This window comes from Pipistrellus hanaki, assembly GCF_964339955.1.
Source record: "Pipistrellus hanaki genome assembly, chromosome: 9".
In the NCBI taxonomy this organism is placed as follows: domain Eukaryota; kingdom Metazoa; phylum Chordata; class Mammalia; order Chiroptera; family Vespertilionidae; genus Pipistrellus; species Pipistrellus hanaki.
In genome coordinates, this window is record NC_140511.1 from 6,742,042 (window position 1) to 6,756,661 (window position 14,620).

Sequence of the window (14,620 nt, forward strand, 5' to 3'; positions counted from 1 at the left end):
TGTCCGCCCTCTCCACGTGCCGGGAGTAAGCCAGTGCCTTTTCGCACCCACAGTTCTCCATACCTTCACAGTTCCTGAGGTTCAGCGTGCCTTCTTTCTCCTTCCCAGATGGCAGAGCCTCCTCTCAGCTAGCCGTCCGGTGCTTCAGGGCAATGCCTCCCCTGTTTTCCAGTTCTAAATTCAAATTTGTTGTGGCAGGCTGCATTTGGATGTCAACCCTATGCCGCCATCTCGGTTTCTTAGTTACTGTTTTATTATAATACATTTAGAAAAATATTACTCTGAAGAGTCCATAGAGAGGACTGTCAAGAAAAAAATCAAAAAATCTTAAAGCAGGTCAGTATATTTCTCTCCTTATACAATTCCTCCAGAATTTAGCAATAATTAATAAATAAATTATGGCAATACATTTCTTTGCATAAATTCAATAAGACCAGTTTCCAATAGTGGTTTATTGACAGAAAACTTTGACTGGAGTATCACTTTTTAAAGAGCCCTGTCTGAACTCTGAAGACTTGAATCCAATAATAGAGCCATAGGAAAAGCCTGGTACCCTGCTTGGTAGCCCTGAAAATGGCTGGGGCTGGAGAATCAGGTCCAGACCCTACCATCACTGACAGTTGGTCAGAGTAGAAGGGGAGCAATAAGGGTGCCTCTGCATCCCAGCGGAACCTCTACACACTCTAGGCCACAACAGGTGGGAGGGCTGCTAAAATGAGCCTTAAAGCCTAACCCTAGGGAATGGGCCTGGGTAGAGCCACTACAGGTGAGGATTCCCCTAACTCAGCTGATACTGGAGGCAGGCCTGACGGCAGCTGGAAGGCTTGGCTTCCTGGCCCTATGGGGCACACTAAGATACAATCATAAAATTTTGGCAATGGTAGTCAGTTACCATTCTTGTTGTGTTTATGCAATTAGGCCACATTAAATACAATAGATAAATTGGTCTTAATTTAACTCTTTTAATAAATATATGGATAATTTTTAAAAGAAAAATTATATTTTAATAGAAGTTATTAAAACTGAAATGTTTTCTTTCCCTTCCACTGGACGATTTGTTACAGTTTATCTCTGCCAGGTCACAAACATACCTCCTTCTGTGCCTAGGCCTCATCATCCCTCTGACGACAGCAAGGATCTCTTGGCTCTGGAAAAAAAAAAAAATACCCAACACACACAAAAAAAACTCCACCCCTCTTCAACATGGAAGTAGGCAGAGGAGCTCCACCAACATCCATTTTCCCTAAAAGAATTCAAAGCCAGGATTCTTGAGGTACTATATTGGGCAGTAAGACAAACATGAGCAGAACAAAGACAATGGGCCAACTAGCACTACCAGACGTAATTAAGTCTTTCCACCTCTACATATATAGGACAAGGGGCATAGCCAATGGGGTTCTCACCCAAAGTCTCGGTCCCTAAGAAAGGCCAGTAGTCTACTTGTCTTTTGGTTGACCCCATTGTGTCTAGGTAGCCCACCTGCTTCTGAGCAGAAGCAGCCACTACTATATTGGTCAAGGAAGCAGACAAAGCAGCCTGGGAAGCTGCCCTAAAATCAGAGAGGCCTCTTCAGTGACTCCTCCAGACCCTGACTTACACACCTCGCCAGCTTATATGGAACCATACTAAACTTGTAGAGCTTCTAAGAGATAAGTAATATATACGCAATCTAAGAAAGCTGAAATCTATAACCAATCTTTGCTCAAGTTATTACAGGCTTTACAGTCCACCCAGAAAGCAGTCCTGAAGCACGGCCAAGACACTCTGCCTGTGCCAACTTCTAATCTGGTCCATGCCTTCTTCCCTGGTGACTCTGTTTAGGGTGAAGAAATTTACCACCCAAGGACTGACTCCTACCTAGAAAGAACCATACACCATCATTTTTAAAAAAAAAAAAATTAATCTTTATTGTTCATATTACAAATGTTCATTTTTCTCCCCTCCATTGCTCCCCTCCACCAGATTCCCACCCCACCTTCTGCCCTTTCCCCACCCCCCATTGTCCTCATCATAGGTGAACAGTTTATGTTCAGTCTCTTCCCACACTCACTTCTCCCCCTTTCCCTGAGAATCGCCAGTTCACTCCCCTTCTGTTATATTCACCAGTTAATATTGTTCATCAGATTTTTTTTTAATTCCCTGGGTTCTTATATTCACTTGTTGATAGTTATGTATTTGTTGTTCATAATTTTTATCTTTATTTTCTTTCTCTTCTGAAAGAACCACCTTCAGCAATTCATATAATTCTGGTTTGGCAGTGATGAACTCCTTTAGCTTTTTTTTTTTATTAGTGAAGCTCCTTATCTGACCCTCGATTCTGAGTGATAGCTTTGCTGGGTAGAGTATTTTTGGCTGTAGGTTCTTGCTATTCATCACCTTGAATATTTCTTGCCATTCCCATCTGGCCTGCATGGTTTCTGTTAAGAAATTAGCTGACAATCATATAGGTGCTTCTTTATAGGTAACTACCTGCTTTGCTCTTGCTGCTTTTAATATTCTCTTTGTCTTTTGTTCTTGGAATTTTAATTATGATTTGTCTTGGTGTGATCCTCTTTGGATTCCTTTTGTTTGGGGTTCTGTGTGCTTCCTGGGCTTGCAAGTCTAATTCTTTCACCACATGGGGGAAGTTTTCTGTCACTATTTCTTTCAGTATGTTTTCGGTATCTTACTCTTTCTCTCTTGTTCTGGGACCCCCATAATTCTGATGTTGGTTCGCCTGAAGTTGTCCCAGAGGTTTCTTACATTATCTTCAACTTTCTGTATTCTCTTGTCTTCTTGCTTCTGTGGAGGAGTGTCTTCTGGCTCTTTATGTTCCAAATCTTTGACTTGATTCTTGCGATCTTCAATTCTGTTTTTAGGACTCTGTATAATATTTTTTATTTCAGACAATGTATTCTTTATTTCTTGTTGATCCCTTATTATTTCTTGTTGATCCCTTATTATTTCTAGTTGATCCCTTTTCATATTCTCATAGTTCTTCTTTATTTTATCGGCCTTTTCTAGGAAATTCTTGAAAAACCTTATAAGCGTGGTTTTGAACTCTATATCCAGTGGCTTTTTGTCCTCCATTTTTTTCGTTTGTGATCTGTTTCTTTGTCTCCGCATTTTGTAGCTTCCCTGAGTTGGTAGCCTTAAAAGTCTCTGTGTTCAGCTTGGATGGGGCAGAGTTTCAGGGTGGAGCCTACAGCTTTGGCTTCCCTCAGCCCCGTCCTATGCAGCTTCTGAGTCTCAGTATTCCTCAGGATCCTTCAGTACTCACTATAAGCACATCTGAGAGAAAGGTGCCCTCGAGTTTTGCCCACTACCAAACAGTCTAGGCTTTCCCCCAATGAGCCCAGAACTGGGGTTCAGTTCAGTTGGAAGTGGGATTGGAAGTAGGGTTCAGAGCAGTCTGGAGCTTTTGTCTCCTTCCCGCTAGGGCAATCCAGTGGTACAGTCAACTGTCCGTTCTCTGAACGCAATGTGCGCGCCTCTGGGACTTCCTTTTGCTGCTCCCCTGGGTTTCCACCTTACAGCCCAGGCTTCCTCTGTATGAGCCTGGGTCCCCGGGGTCTGGCCTAGAACTGGGGTTCAGTGCAGTCAGAGCTGGGGCTCAGCACTGTCCAGAGCTTTTGTCTCCTTCCCACTAGGGCAATCTAGCAGCAGTCTCAACAGTCTGTCCTCTGCGCGTAATGTGTGCACCTCCAGAACTGCCTTTTGCCGCTCCCCTGAGATTCTACCTTACAGCCCTGGCTACCTCTGTATGAGCCTGGGTCCCCAGGGTCTGGCCTAGAACTGGGGTTCAGCACAGTCAGGAGCTTTTGTCTCCTTCCCGCTAGGAAACACCAGCCAGGCACTCAGCCTTCCCCTCCTCTCCGGCTCTGTCCTCTCCACACGCGCAGCGTGTCTCTGTACCTTAGACTTTTACAGCTCCTCTGCTTTTCCTTCTGGTTTTCTCTTTCCTTCTCGTTGTAGAATTTCCAGTCAATCAACTTTCCTGTAGTTCTGGGTAATGTCCATTTTGTATTTTAGTTGTATTTTATTGAAATAATTGTGTGAGGCAGCCATCTTGGATCTCCCCCCACCATCATCTTGACCACCCCAATGGCAGTCAAGGTTGATGGGATCCAGATGCGGTTTCATCACACCTAATACCGGTGGTCTTAGAAGGATTCAAAAATCTGGAGAAGTGTTGAGTGTAAATTTAAGTCCAGAGATGAAACATAATTTTGGAAGGCATTATGGGGGGCCAGAGAAGACTTAGCTAAAGGAACTAAGTTCTCTTTGTCTCAGGACCCTCTGCTTTTTATTAACACAAATTGTCCTAAGGCAAGGTAGATAAACACCAAAGGCCAGAGTTTGGTACACAGAGTCCATTGTCAAATTGGTGAATTGCCTTAAGCTGTTCAGGTGTTTGGCCAGTAGGAGGCAATAACATGTAGATAAGATGTCCTGATATCACAGCAAGCAGTCCTTTTATGCATCCCTTTCAGGTTTGGGGAAATGTCCTCAGCCATCTCCAGATGATTCAGCCCTGTTGACATGCTGGAACTGGCTTCTGGCACACACCTAGCTAAGGCAGCCCAGGCAGAATAGAGAATCCAAGACTCTTCATCAGACCCACTGAAGCTAAGACTCACACATACTCCTGGTCCTCATTCTGGGACCCTGTCTTATAAACTGGTTTTCTAACTTTATTCAACAGAGAATTAACACTATCAAGCTCATAGTCTGCAAAGCCAATACAATCCCCTCCCCAAGAAAGGGTCACAAGAGTCAATGATTTGACTCATTTAAATAAAACTAGTGGAGAATGAAGCACAGTAGCCTCCATCTTATATAAAAACTGCTGTTTGAAAATCTCTGGTATTGTTAGATAGAACCTTGTTCTGTAAACTCTGTCATTGTAAACTCATTTTTAGACAGTCTCTTATCCTGTAAAATGACTTTGTTTTTTTAGTTTAAATAATAGAAAATATAAACTTAATTGTCTGACCTTGCAAGTTAGCCATCTAGCATAGGGGGCTGATATACTGATACTGATAATATTCTCATGCTAAGTGTTTGCTCATTATGTATCCAAGGTTACAAGCTGTCTGAAAAATAATTCACACGGGCTCTTTGTAAAATCTGCAGACGAAGAGCTTGGAAGGTGTAAGTAGGGGAAACTTCTATGTGTTGGCTCAGAATTTGACAGAGATATTCTGCTCTGAGCCCACATGTAATAAAGACTCCTAATTGGCCTGTTAAGGCATCTTGTATTTAGCTTGCTGATTGACAATATAACACCCTGCCTCACAACTCACACCACTGGCCTCACCTCACGCCCCACTCCTCACCTCATCTCACTCCTAACCTCACGCCCCACTCCTCACCTCACACTCACTCACCTCACGCCCCACTCCTCATCTCTCCTCAACTCATTTCTCATGAGTCTCACCTCACCTACCCCCCCCCCCCCGCCCCGCCTCACCTCATGTCTCACCTCTGGCCTCAATTCCCTCTCCCAGCACATCATGGGGAGTCTTTTGGCTTCAGGTGCACAGCAAGGCCACTCCTGAATCCCAGCCCTCACTCCAACATGGCCCCACCCATCCACTCAGGAGAAAGCCTTGTAGCTAGCCTTTTTAATTAATTCTCACCCAAGGATATTTTTTTCCATGGCTTCTTTTTTTAGATAGAGTGGAAGGAGAGAGAGACAGAGAAATACATCCCTTGGTTGCCTCCCACACTCGGCCCAAAGCAAGCAGGAATTGTGTCCTTGACAGGAATGGAACCAGTCTCTTCAGTCCCAGGGCCAATGCTCTAGCCACTGAGCAGCATGCTAGGGCTGCAGATAGACTTTTATCTGTGACCTGCTGCTTGCCTCATGTCCCAACACCATTTATTATAGAATGCACATTTCTTCTATTGACCTGAGGAGACATGCTTATCATACAAAATTTATCTTTGGATTTGGGTTGATTACTACACCTATTCTGTTCCATTAACGTGTCTATTTAGCCTGGCCAGTGTAACTCAGTGGTGGAGTGTCGACCTAGGAACCAGGAGGTCATGGTTTTGATTCTCAACCAGGGCACATGCCCAGGTTGTGGGCTTGATCCCCAGTAGGGAGTGTGCAGGAGGCAGCTGATTGATGATTCTCTCTCAGTGATGTTTCTATATCTCTATTCCTCTCCCTACAAAGCAATAAATCATATCTATTTTGAAATGTGTCTGCTGGGAAGCGGTACCCTCCTGAACCCTGTCTAGAGGAGGTGATCACGAAAAGGGGTCCAACTGGAACCAGGATGCCACCGAGGAAACTGGTCCTGAGGAAGCGCTGCTCACGGACTCCAGCTGGCTGCAGTGCACTCCCCCAGGCACCCGCTCTGGCTCTCAAACACTCGCTGGCACTCCCTGGACCCCCACACTGCCTGCACCAGGACGGAGACATCTCATCCAGGTCTTTCTTCCCCATTGACCCAAGACCCCTCAAAAGGTGTATGGAAAGGGAATAAGCAATTTGTCTCTAGTTCTCTCCTCACCTCTTAGCCAAACATCTGCTCTGCCCCTCACATACTGGTCTCAAGGCAGAATGGAAATGTTGCTTCAGGTCTACCACGTTCTTCCTCAGGCCCCCCTCAACTCAATGGCTGATTCAACCAGGATAGGCAATCTGCCTCCAGCTCTCTCCTCATCCCTCACCCCAGGATTCCCTTACATTACAGATGACATATATGGATAGATGCCAAGAATATAGATCCATAGTATAAAGGGCTCCTGATGGATAACTGAGCTCAAATTTTGAACAACAACAATAGGGGGGTGGGGGGGGGGAAGGAAAAAAAAAAAGGCAAACCAGAGCCTCATGTCCATTTGTACACAAGGGTTTCTAATACAAATCTTAATTCAGAGGAGAAACTTGCAAGCTTTCTCCCACATTGAACTGACTGATAAAGACGTGTAGACTGAGCAAGGAAGAGAAGGCAAGACCAGAACAGAACACAATGGGAGCAGAGTGGAGTGGCCCCAAGAGAATTCACTCAGGTCAGCCTGACACTAGCCCAGCCATGATGCTTCACACTTCAGCAGCAGCACAGCAGACCTGCTCCCACATGCTGCTCCTGTAGCAACACTGAGCTGCTCAGCAGCCATGCCGTCACCCCAGATGCTGAGCTAGCCCAGCTGCTGGTGTCCCAGTGGAAGTTTACACATCAAAGGTCACTGGCCAGCCTCACTAGTGAAGACCTCTAGTAGGAGGGAGATGTTTGTTGTCCCTGCCAGTAACATCAATGAAGGCCTCCTTTGCACACAAACTTTTCTGAAACTTGTATGAGACACATAAAAAAAAACAAAAAAACAAAAAAAAAAACTGCAAATAGTCACACACTTGGTTCCTTTAAGCATATTTAATATTTGAACTCTCATTTTCTGTTTTCCCAGATCCCAGAAAAGACAAAGTTTTTAGCTGACCAGTATTTTGTTCCAGAAACATACAGCCTTATCAGCTAATTCATAAAAGAGCTATTTTACAAAGGTACATCTGGATAATTAGAACAATAAAGCCTTTTGGGTATTTCAAAATATGAGTAAAAAATACATTATTAATAGTCTTTTTGAAGATAGTTGCCGTTTTTACAAAGTGATTTCTATTAAAGAGCACAAGACTGTGTGGTGAACGAGGGAAGGGTTCTGGCAGGAAGAGGTGTGTTACCCACCACCCAGTGGGCACATCCCAGGGGGCTTTGCAGCCCAGCCGCGCAAGTGCGGCCCTGGAAGGGCAGGCAGAGCTTCCTTCTAGGAGGTTCATTTCCCAAACCAGCTTATTATCAAACTGGCAGGACCAGTGGGGAAGGCATAGGAATGAAGTAAAGGAACTCTTTTCTTTAACAATTTTGCAGAACATTTTGAAAAGGGGTTGAAAAATCATAAAAAAAACCACAATTTACAACAAAAATTGTCCTATTAGAGACAGAGGGGATGGAGGCCCTGCTCCTGGTCTGCTGTAGGCCCTCGTACCCGGTTCTCAACGCGCCTTGGTGCCCTCCAGGGAGAACTGCTGGCAGAGCCTAGAAGCTCAGTGACACTCCACTGCTTTCAGAGGCGTTTCCGACCCAAGTGCAGATGCTCCTGCCACACTTACCAACGCCAAGAAAAAAGGGTACAAAAGAAAGAAAAACCAGAGAACATATTTCTTTAGCTTCTGAAAATAAAAGATTCTTCTCCTCCACGATCACATTAGTTCCCCTCTCCCCTCCAAAATAAAAACTCTTTCCCCTCTATGTCTAAACCGTGTTTATTATACTGCACGGGAGGTGTATTTCATAAAACAGCCCGGCGGTTGAGTGTCGACCCAAGTACCAGGAGGTCAGGGCCTATGCCCAGGTTGCGGGCTCGATCCCTAGTTGGGAAAGTGCCTGAGGAAGCTAATCAATGTTTCTCACTGATATTTCTCTTTCTCTACTCCCCCCCACCCTTTCCCTCTTTAAAAATCAGTAAAAAACTTATGAAATGTGACTCCCATGCAGTGTAGTTTCAAAAAGCCAAGGTAAGTCAGGCAGCCCAGGGGAGCTGATATCAAGGTACACATACGTCGCTTCTCGGGCAGTGGTCAGCACTTTAGAGCACCCGAGAGCCCAGTGGGTGTCTGGCTAACTGTCCTCTCCTACTTCATGAGCCTCAGGAGGGAGCACAGGCCGCAGCTGCTCCCACCGGAGCCAGCTCTCTGCTCCTGGAAAGCACTCCGGCCCCCTCTTTCCCCCCCGGGCTTGTCCGTGTGGAACTGCTTCCAATCTCCTCACTGAGAAAGTGACTGATGGTAACTGAACTGTTTCCGCTCGAGGGCAGGATGCAGTCCATCAGCCTGAAAGGCAGGTCTAACGGTCCAGAAAAGCAGACGTGATGAGAATGGCCAGTATACAGTGGGAGGTGTGGGAGGCCAGGCTGCAGAAGGGGAGGAAGGTTAGTGGGGAAGACAGAAAGAACACTCAAAACGTGGGATCTTTGCAAAATCAGACTTCATTTGGGGGCTTTGTTTGAAAATCTAGACACACATTTATTTGGAAGCCCTAGAGCTGTGGTCCAAGCATTTTCCTCGTTAGCTCTGTTACTGTCCCAAGGAAAGGTTAAACTGCAGGAAAGAAAAGCAAACAGTTGCCAAGGACCAGGTATTGGCTGAGCCAGAGGAGAAATGAGAATGCTGCTACCCCAGCAAGCTTCCTCCGTGAGCGCCAGTGGAGGACCAGGGCCTAGAGTGTCTGCGGTGAGACCAGTTCTCGGTACCTTTCTCCTGATGCCTGCCGCGGGCAGTCGGAGGGCCAGCCGCGCAGGGAATCTCTGAGCTGAGGGAGCGCCATGTAGCTATCTAGTTGCTACTCGCTTCTCTTAAGTGATCAGAAGGTTCAAGCTCCACTTATATATTAGCTTCTGCTTCTAAAATTTAAATTCCACTCTGATTTAATTTATACTTGGTCTATGACCCAAAAATAATTATAACTTATAAACGAGGGTCCAGCAATACAGCTGTTCGTACAGCTGTTCAGTTTACTAAAAACAGAGGTCAGTTTTGAAAAGACGGAGACTGGAGCTGACAGCGGCGAACTGGCTCTGTGGTGCTCGTCACAGAGCTGGAACCCTCCTGTGTGTGATGAGTGTGCGTGTGACTGGGCTGCAGGGGGAGAAGGACACATTGGAGACACCCCCCCCACCCCCCCGCCGCCAGGGGGCACTGCTGGAGGACGAGAGCAGCGGGTGAACTCCTTGCATATGTACAGAATTCTAAAATTTGACAAATAATTTCCTTTTAGTTGGCAAAACTACTCCAAAACATACATACCTGATGCACAAAGGAATCACAGAAGACCATGGAGCTAAAGGAGCTCTCGAGCCACTGCTCTGGTCCTCTGTCCTCTGTGGGGTGCTGTCAACACTGCTGGCCATCCCGGGCCAGCGTCCCCCGCTCACTGGCAGGGCCAGTGCGCTCGGCCTGCATCCATGAGGCAGCAGGCAGGCACCAGTGGGGAGAAGAGCCAGAGGGAGCAGGTCCAGGCAGCTCTGCTCCCCGCCCTCCTCCACTCCTCTCGGCTCTCCTTTCCACTCAGCCCTTTGGCACCATCCGTGCAAACGTCAGTCAAACCTTCAGGCACTGAAGTGTCACTGGCCACAGGGGCAGCAGTGCCTGTCAACTTCAGGAGGGACTCCCTGCAGACCTTCCCAAAGGCCTTCGGCTGCTGCCACCCGGCCTCCCCAGACCCCACCCCTGCCATCTGAGGCATCTCCACTTGTTTTGCTTTTATTTCCTGCTCAATCTGCAGGAGCAATTGTACACACGTGCTGAAGTCCAATGTATAATTATAAAAATGAAACATATTAAGGAAAACAAATTTATAGTCAAGAAAATGAAATTTGCTTTCCTTTCCCTCCCAAATCCCAACCCTCAACGGAGAAGAAAACACGCCCATTTCCAAGTGGCTGCCATGGAGCACACGAGGCTCGGGTTCGGGCGATCCCAGCGGGAGGGCAGTGCTGGCTCTGCCCCCGGGGAGCACAGGGCACAGGTCGCCTCTGCCTCGAGGCCAGATGGGAGCAGCCAGGGGCAGCAGAGACTGTGACACAGGAGAAGGCTGGCTGCTCCCCAGGCTGCTCTCTCCTCTCCGCCCGGCCTCCTGCCACCTGCTCCTGAGCTCTCCGCCTCAGGAGCCACTGGCTTTTGGTGAACTAAATATAAAGGGGTGCTGTCAACAAAGTCTCACTACTTAATTAAAACACAGCAAAAGAGAAATTAAAATGTGCTTTCAAATGTGGAATGAAGTCAAATAAATACATCTGATTTTCTCCTTTTCTTAAGTCTAAATAAAATGTCATACCCCACACACCCAGAGCTCTATGCATTTGGTTTTTGTTCTGAATCAAAATGAATTCCTGGTCGTGAGGCGCAGAGTGTGGAGCAGAGGCTCCCTCGCGGACAGCAGGGCAGCTGCTGACTGGGAAGGACGGTCTTCTCTGGGCCGGGGTCAGGCCAGCCCCGAAGCTTTCCAGGCAGACCCTCTGCCACTCTCTCTCTGCTCACACTAGGGCCAGGATGTGCTGATGCTCAAACTCCAACCACCTCCAGGACGCGCAGCTCTAGCTGTTATCTGGAAGAATAAGGACATCATGGGTCAAAGTAAGAAGAAAGGGCACATGGGCATCTGGAGAACACCGTGAACTCCAAGGCCGGGGTCCGCCTCTGCTTCTGGATCAGAACAGCCTCATCCAGAGCCAATGGCATAGACTGCTGTGCTGAGCTCAGCACCACCTGCAGCCACGGAGTCCGAGAGAGGCCGGGAGGGCCAGGTGAGGAGCCGCCCGCAGGCGGCCCCGGGGCACTGGGTCAGCAGCCCTCCCTCTACCTCCCGCTGTGCAAAGGGGAGAGGGGTGATCTTTAATGTTTGGAAACATTTTAAAATATTTATTTATGCATGCATTTCATGTATTTGTTCAGGCAGGATAATTCCAGAGTCTGGAATACGCAGCTTTCACATACCTGAGTGTTTGTCTGTGAGGGCTGACCCAGCCAGCCTTTGGCAAATAATGGTGTAACTTTCCTCCACCTTCTGTAAAATAAAAGCATCGGTTTTTCATTTGAACATCATAAAAAGATATTTTTGAAAATAAGAAAAATGTTTTTTAATTACAGGTATGCTTCCAAATTGCAACATAAACATAATTAAAATTTTGTTAGTGGAGGGAAACTTGTAAATTTCACTCCTTTTGCCCTTTTCCATCTTGAATGAGGGACGTAACATTTCCCCCATGAGAAGAAAGCAGAGGAGAGCAGCTGGGAGGCCCCTCAGGGAGAGCCACCCGGCACACGCCTCTCAGAGGTGCCCGTCGGCAGCCCGGGACGCTGCATGTGAACAAGGCAAACACGTCCCTAGAGCCCCTCTGCCCGGCCAGTGGGAGCAGCGGGCAGCCGCGGGGCTGCAGACGTAAACGCCAATAAAGAAAGCTCTTTCCTCAGAAGCCCGTGGCAGTCAGGCTGACCAGGGCCAGGACAGAGGTGACACGGTCACTCAGTTCACCAAGCCCCCATGCTGCGCTGACTCACAAGAGCCACAGGGCCAACTCATCCCCACAGCACCAGGCGAACACGTCCCGGCCTCCACTCCAAGGACACAAACCCTTTATCCAGCTCTCTGTTCCCGCCTCGCATGGCAGTCAGCCAGTCCCCTCACACACATCCGGGCCTCACGCCTAGAAGCCCGTGCAAACACAGCTCCCAGGGCTCCAGCGCTTTCTGTCGCTGTGCTTTGTAACCAGATAAACAATGCTGATCTCTGCCTCTTCCCAGGCCTTTTCATGGACAATGGTCAAAGAAAACACACATTTCGAACGCAACAAGTTTGCTGACACCAGTGCTTCAATCACTGCATTCCCTGCTGGTCCACGTGCTGCCCCCCACCGAGTCCTGAGGGGCCGGGCCCAGGTACCTTTAAGTGCTCCAGGGCAGCCTCTATCTTGCGGATGCACTCCAGGACCTGGCTCGGGGAGTCTGCACACGTGAAGGGGCTCTGGATCTCCAAGCAGGCCCCCTCCAGAGCTCCCCAGCGCTGCGGGGTAAATGGTGACACCGCCCCATCAGGAAGAGCCTTCTGGGAAGAGGGCCGCTGTTGCTGGGCAGGATCCGTGGTGGGGAGGACTGTTCCGGAATGCGGGGGGAGCCAGATAGCACCCTCCTCATCGGTGGAGCTCTCCTGCACGGCTTCATAGCCAGCGAGGATCAAATAGTTTCCTACAGACAGAGACAGGGCTGTGAGACTGGAGGGCCATCCACATGTCAGGAAACAGGGCGGTTGAAATGGTGACAGCTTTAAAAGCGATTAAAGACTGTCAATTCGGGAAAGCCATTAATTCCCAAATCCCCATATTTAAAGCACAACTTAATGTTCTTCCTTTGGTTCCAGGGACACTTAGCAAACTTTCATGGTACTTTCTGAATAATTCATAGGAGTTAGAATTTGAAAAGTTAAAAGCTGAAAACTACAATGTTCCTCTACAATCTTGCCACCACTTCCCTCGCTACATGCTCCCCCCCCCCCCCCATCTCCCACCATTTTTCTCCCTGCCCCCTACTTACTCCTCAACCCCGAGCTGGAGCTCGCTGCATAGCTGTGCCTCCTCTAGCTGGGACTCTGCCCCAGGCACCTGAGCTGCTTCCAGGGTCTTGGCTCTGACGCAGCCTCAGCAGAGGCCTCTCCCCTGGTCACTTGCCTTCCCCTTACTCTGTGACCCTTAGTCTGACTCACTTTCCTGTGAAGACTTCTTCTCACTCTATTTATTTGCTTACTTATTTATCACTAGTGGCCCAGTACATTGATTCGTGCACACTGAACGGAAATTAATTAGAAGAAATGTTTTAAGATCACTATTCACCTATTCTCTAAAATAGAAGCGTCAGAAATGAAAGAAAATTAGTAAAATATATATGAAAATGTACATTAATAAAAGAAAAACAGCAAATTGACCATCCCTCCGCTACACCCACCAGCCAGGAGCAAGTATGCAAATTAACCCAACGAAGATGGCGGTTAGCACAGAAGGAAGTCAAGTGCTGCAGAAGGGAGAAAAGCAGCAGAGAAGGGAGGGAGGGAGGCAGCGGAGACGGCAGTGAAGCCCACTCCTTTCTCTGCTTCACTCTGGCTGCAGGAAGCCCTATTCTTGCAGGAATCTTCCTGCAATGGGCCTCTAGTAATATATAAGTTGATTAATTAATAACATGATAATACAACAAAGACATGATATAAAAACAACAAAAACATGATATATAAATAACTTTCATTATAACAATGGCTAATAAATGGATTAAATTTATTCTAATATCTCCCTGTATACCACATTAAGAGTGAAAACACTTTCAGAGAGCTTGACTACTTTCCTTTGTGATGAAGTATTTACAATTTTAATGTTACACACTCTTTGAATTCGGGAGAAAGCAACATAAAATCATCATGTCTACCAGCTTTCTGGTAGAAATATTCCTACTCTGTCTAGAGTTTGTCCTTGTAATTTATTAACAGTCATCGCAAATGCTGGCATCACGGGAAACTGTCTTCGAATTAATTTAAATGGGAGGCCAGTGTCAGATGGGGACAAATCAGTTCTTGGAATCAGAACAACCTCTCCCCCTGCAGATCCTGTTAGTAAGTACTTCAGCTTCGATAATGTTAGGTCAAAATCTTGTGATAATAGATCTAGTGCCATTACAAAGACCCCATTCACTTATTAAGATCTCTCAGGAGCATGAATGATTGCACCCACTTTCAATTTTAATTTATGACAAGGAAGAATTTGATAGAAAAATTTTCCTTTCAGCATCATCCATTGAATAAGTGGAATCATCACTCAAACAGGTGTGGAAATCTCCATCAAGTATTTCCAAAATTTCTTCATTTTAGTTTATGAACATGCTCATTTTTAGGTCAAAGAATCGCATGTTGAGATATAGTTTAAATATTAGCTATAGATATGCTATTTCCAAAGGTAGCTTCAATAATAGATCTGTTACAAATCATTTCACAGGGGATTTCAATAATACCCATTCAGAGAGCTTTACATGTATCACGCGTGCGTGAGTCAACATTTATTTTGAATTGCCAGTGTGCGTCATGTATACTGGCCA

The 14,620-nt window shown here is 46.8% G+C and overlaps 1 protein-coding gene across 5 annotated transcripts in view; it reads right to left on the reverse strand.

Moving 5' to 3' along the window:
• Positions 1-7,355: 7,355 nt before the first annotated feature.
• Positions 7,356-14,620, reverse strand: part of ARHGEF12 (Rho guanine nucleotide exchange factor 12) — a 202,163-nt gene continuing 194,898 nt past the window's right edge. For all 5 annotated transcript variants that reach the window (XM_084895549.1, XM_084895547.1, XM_084895550.1 and 2 more), the window contains 3 exons: positions 12,432-12,733; positions 11,486-11,555; positions 7,356-11,096 (listed from right to left, as the gene is read on the reverse strand). In XM_084895549.1, the coding sequence (XP_084751675.1) occupies positions 11,086-11,096; positions 11,486-11,555; positions 12,432-12,733 (383 nt within the window). In that variant the 3' untranslated portion in view covers positions 7,356-11,085. The remainder of the gene's footprint in view (positions 11,097-11,485; positions 11,556-12,431; positions 12,734-14,620) is intronic.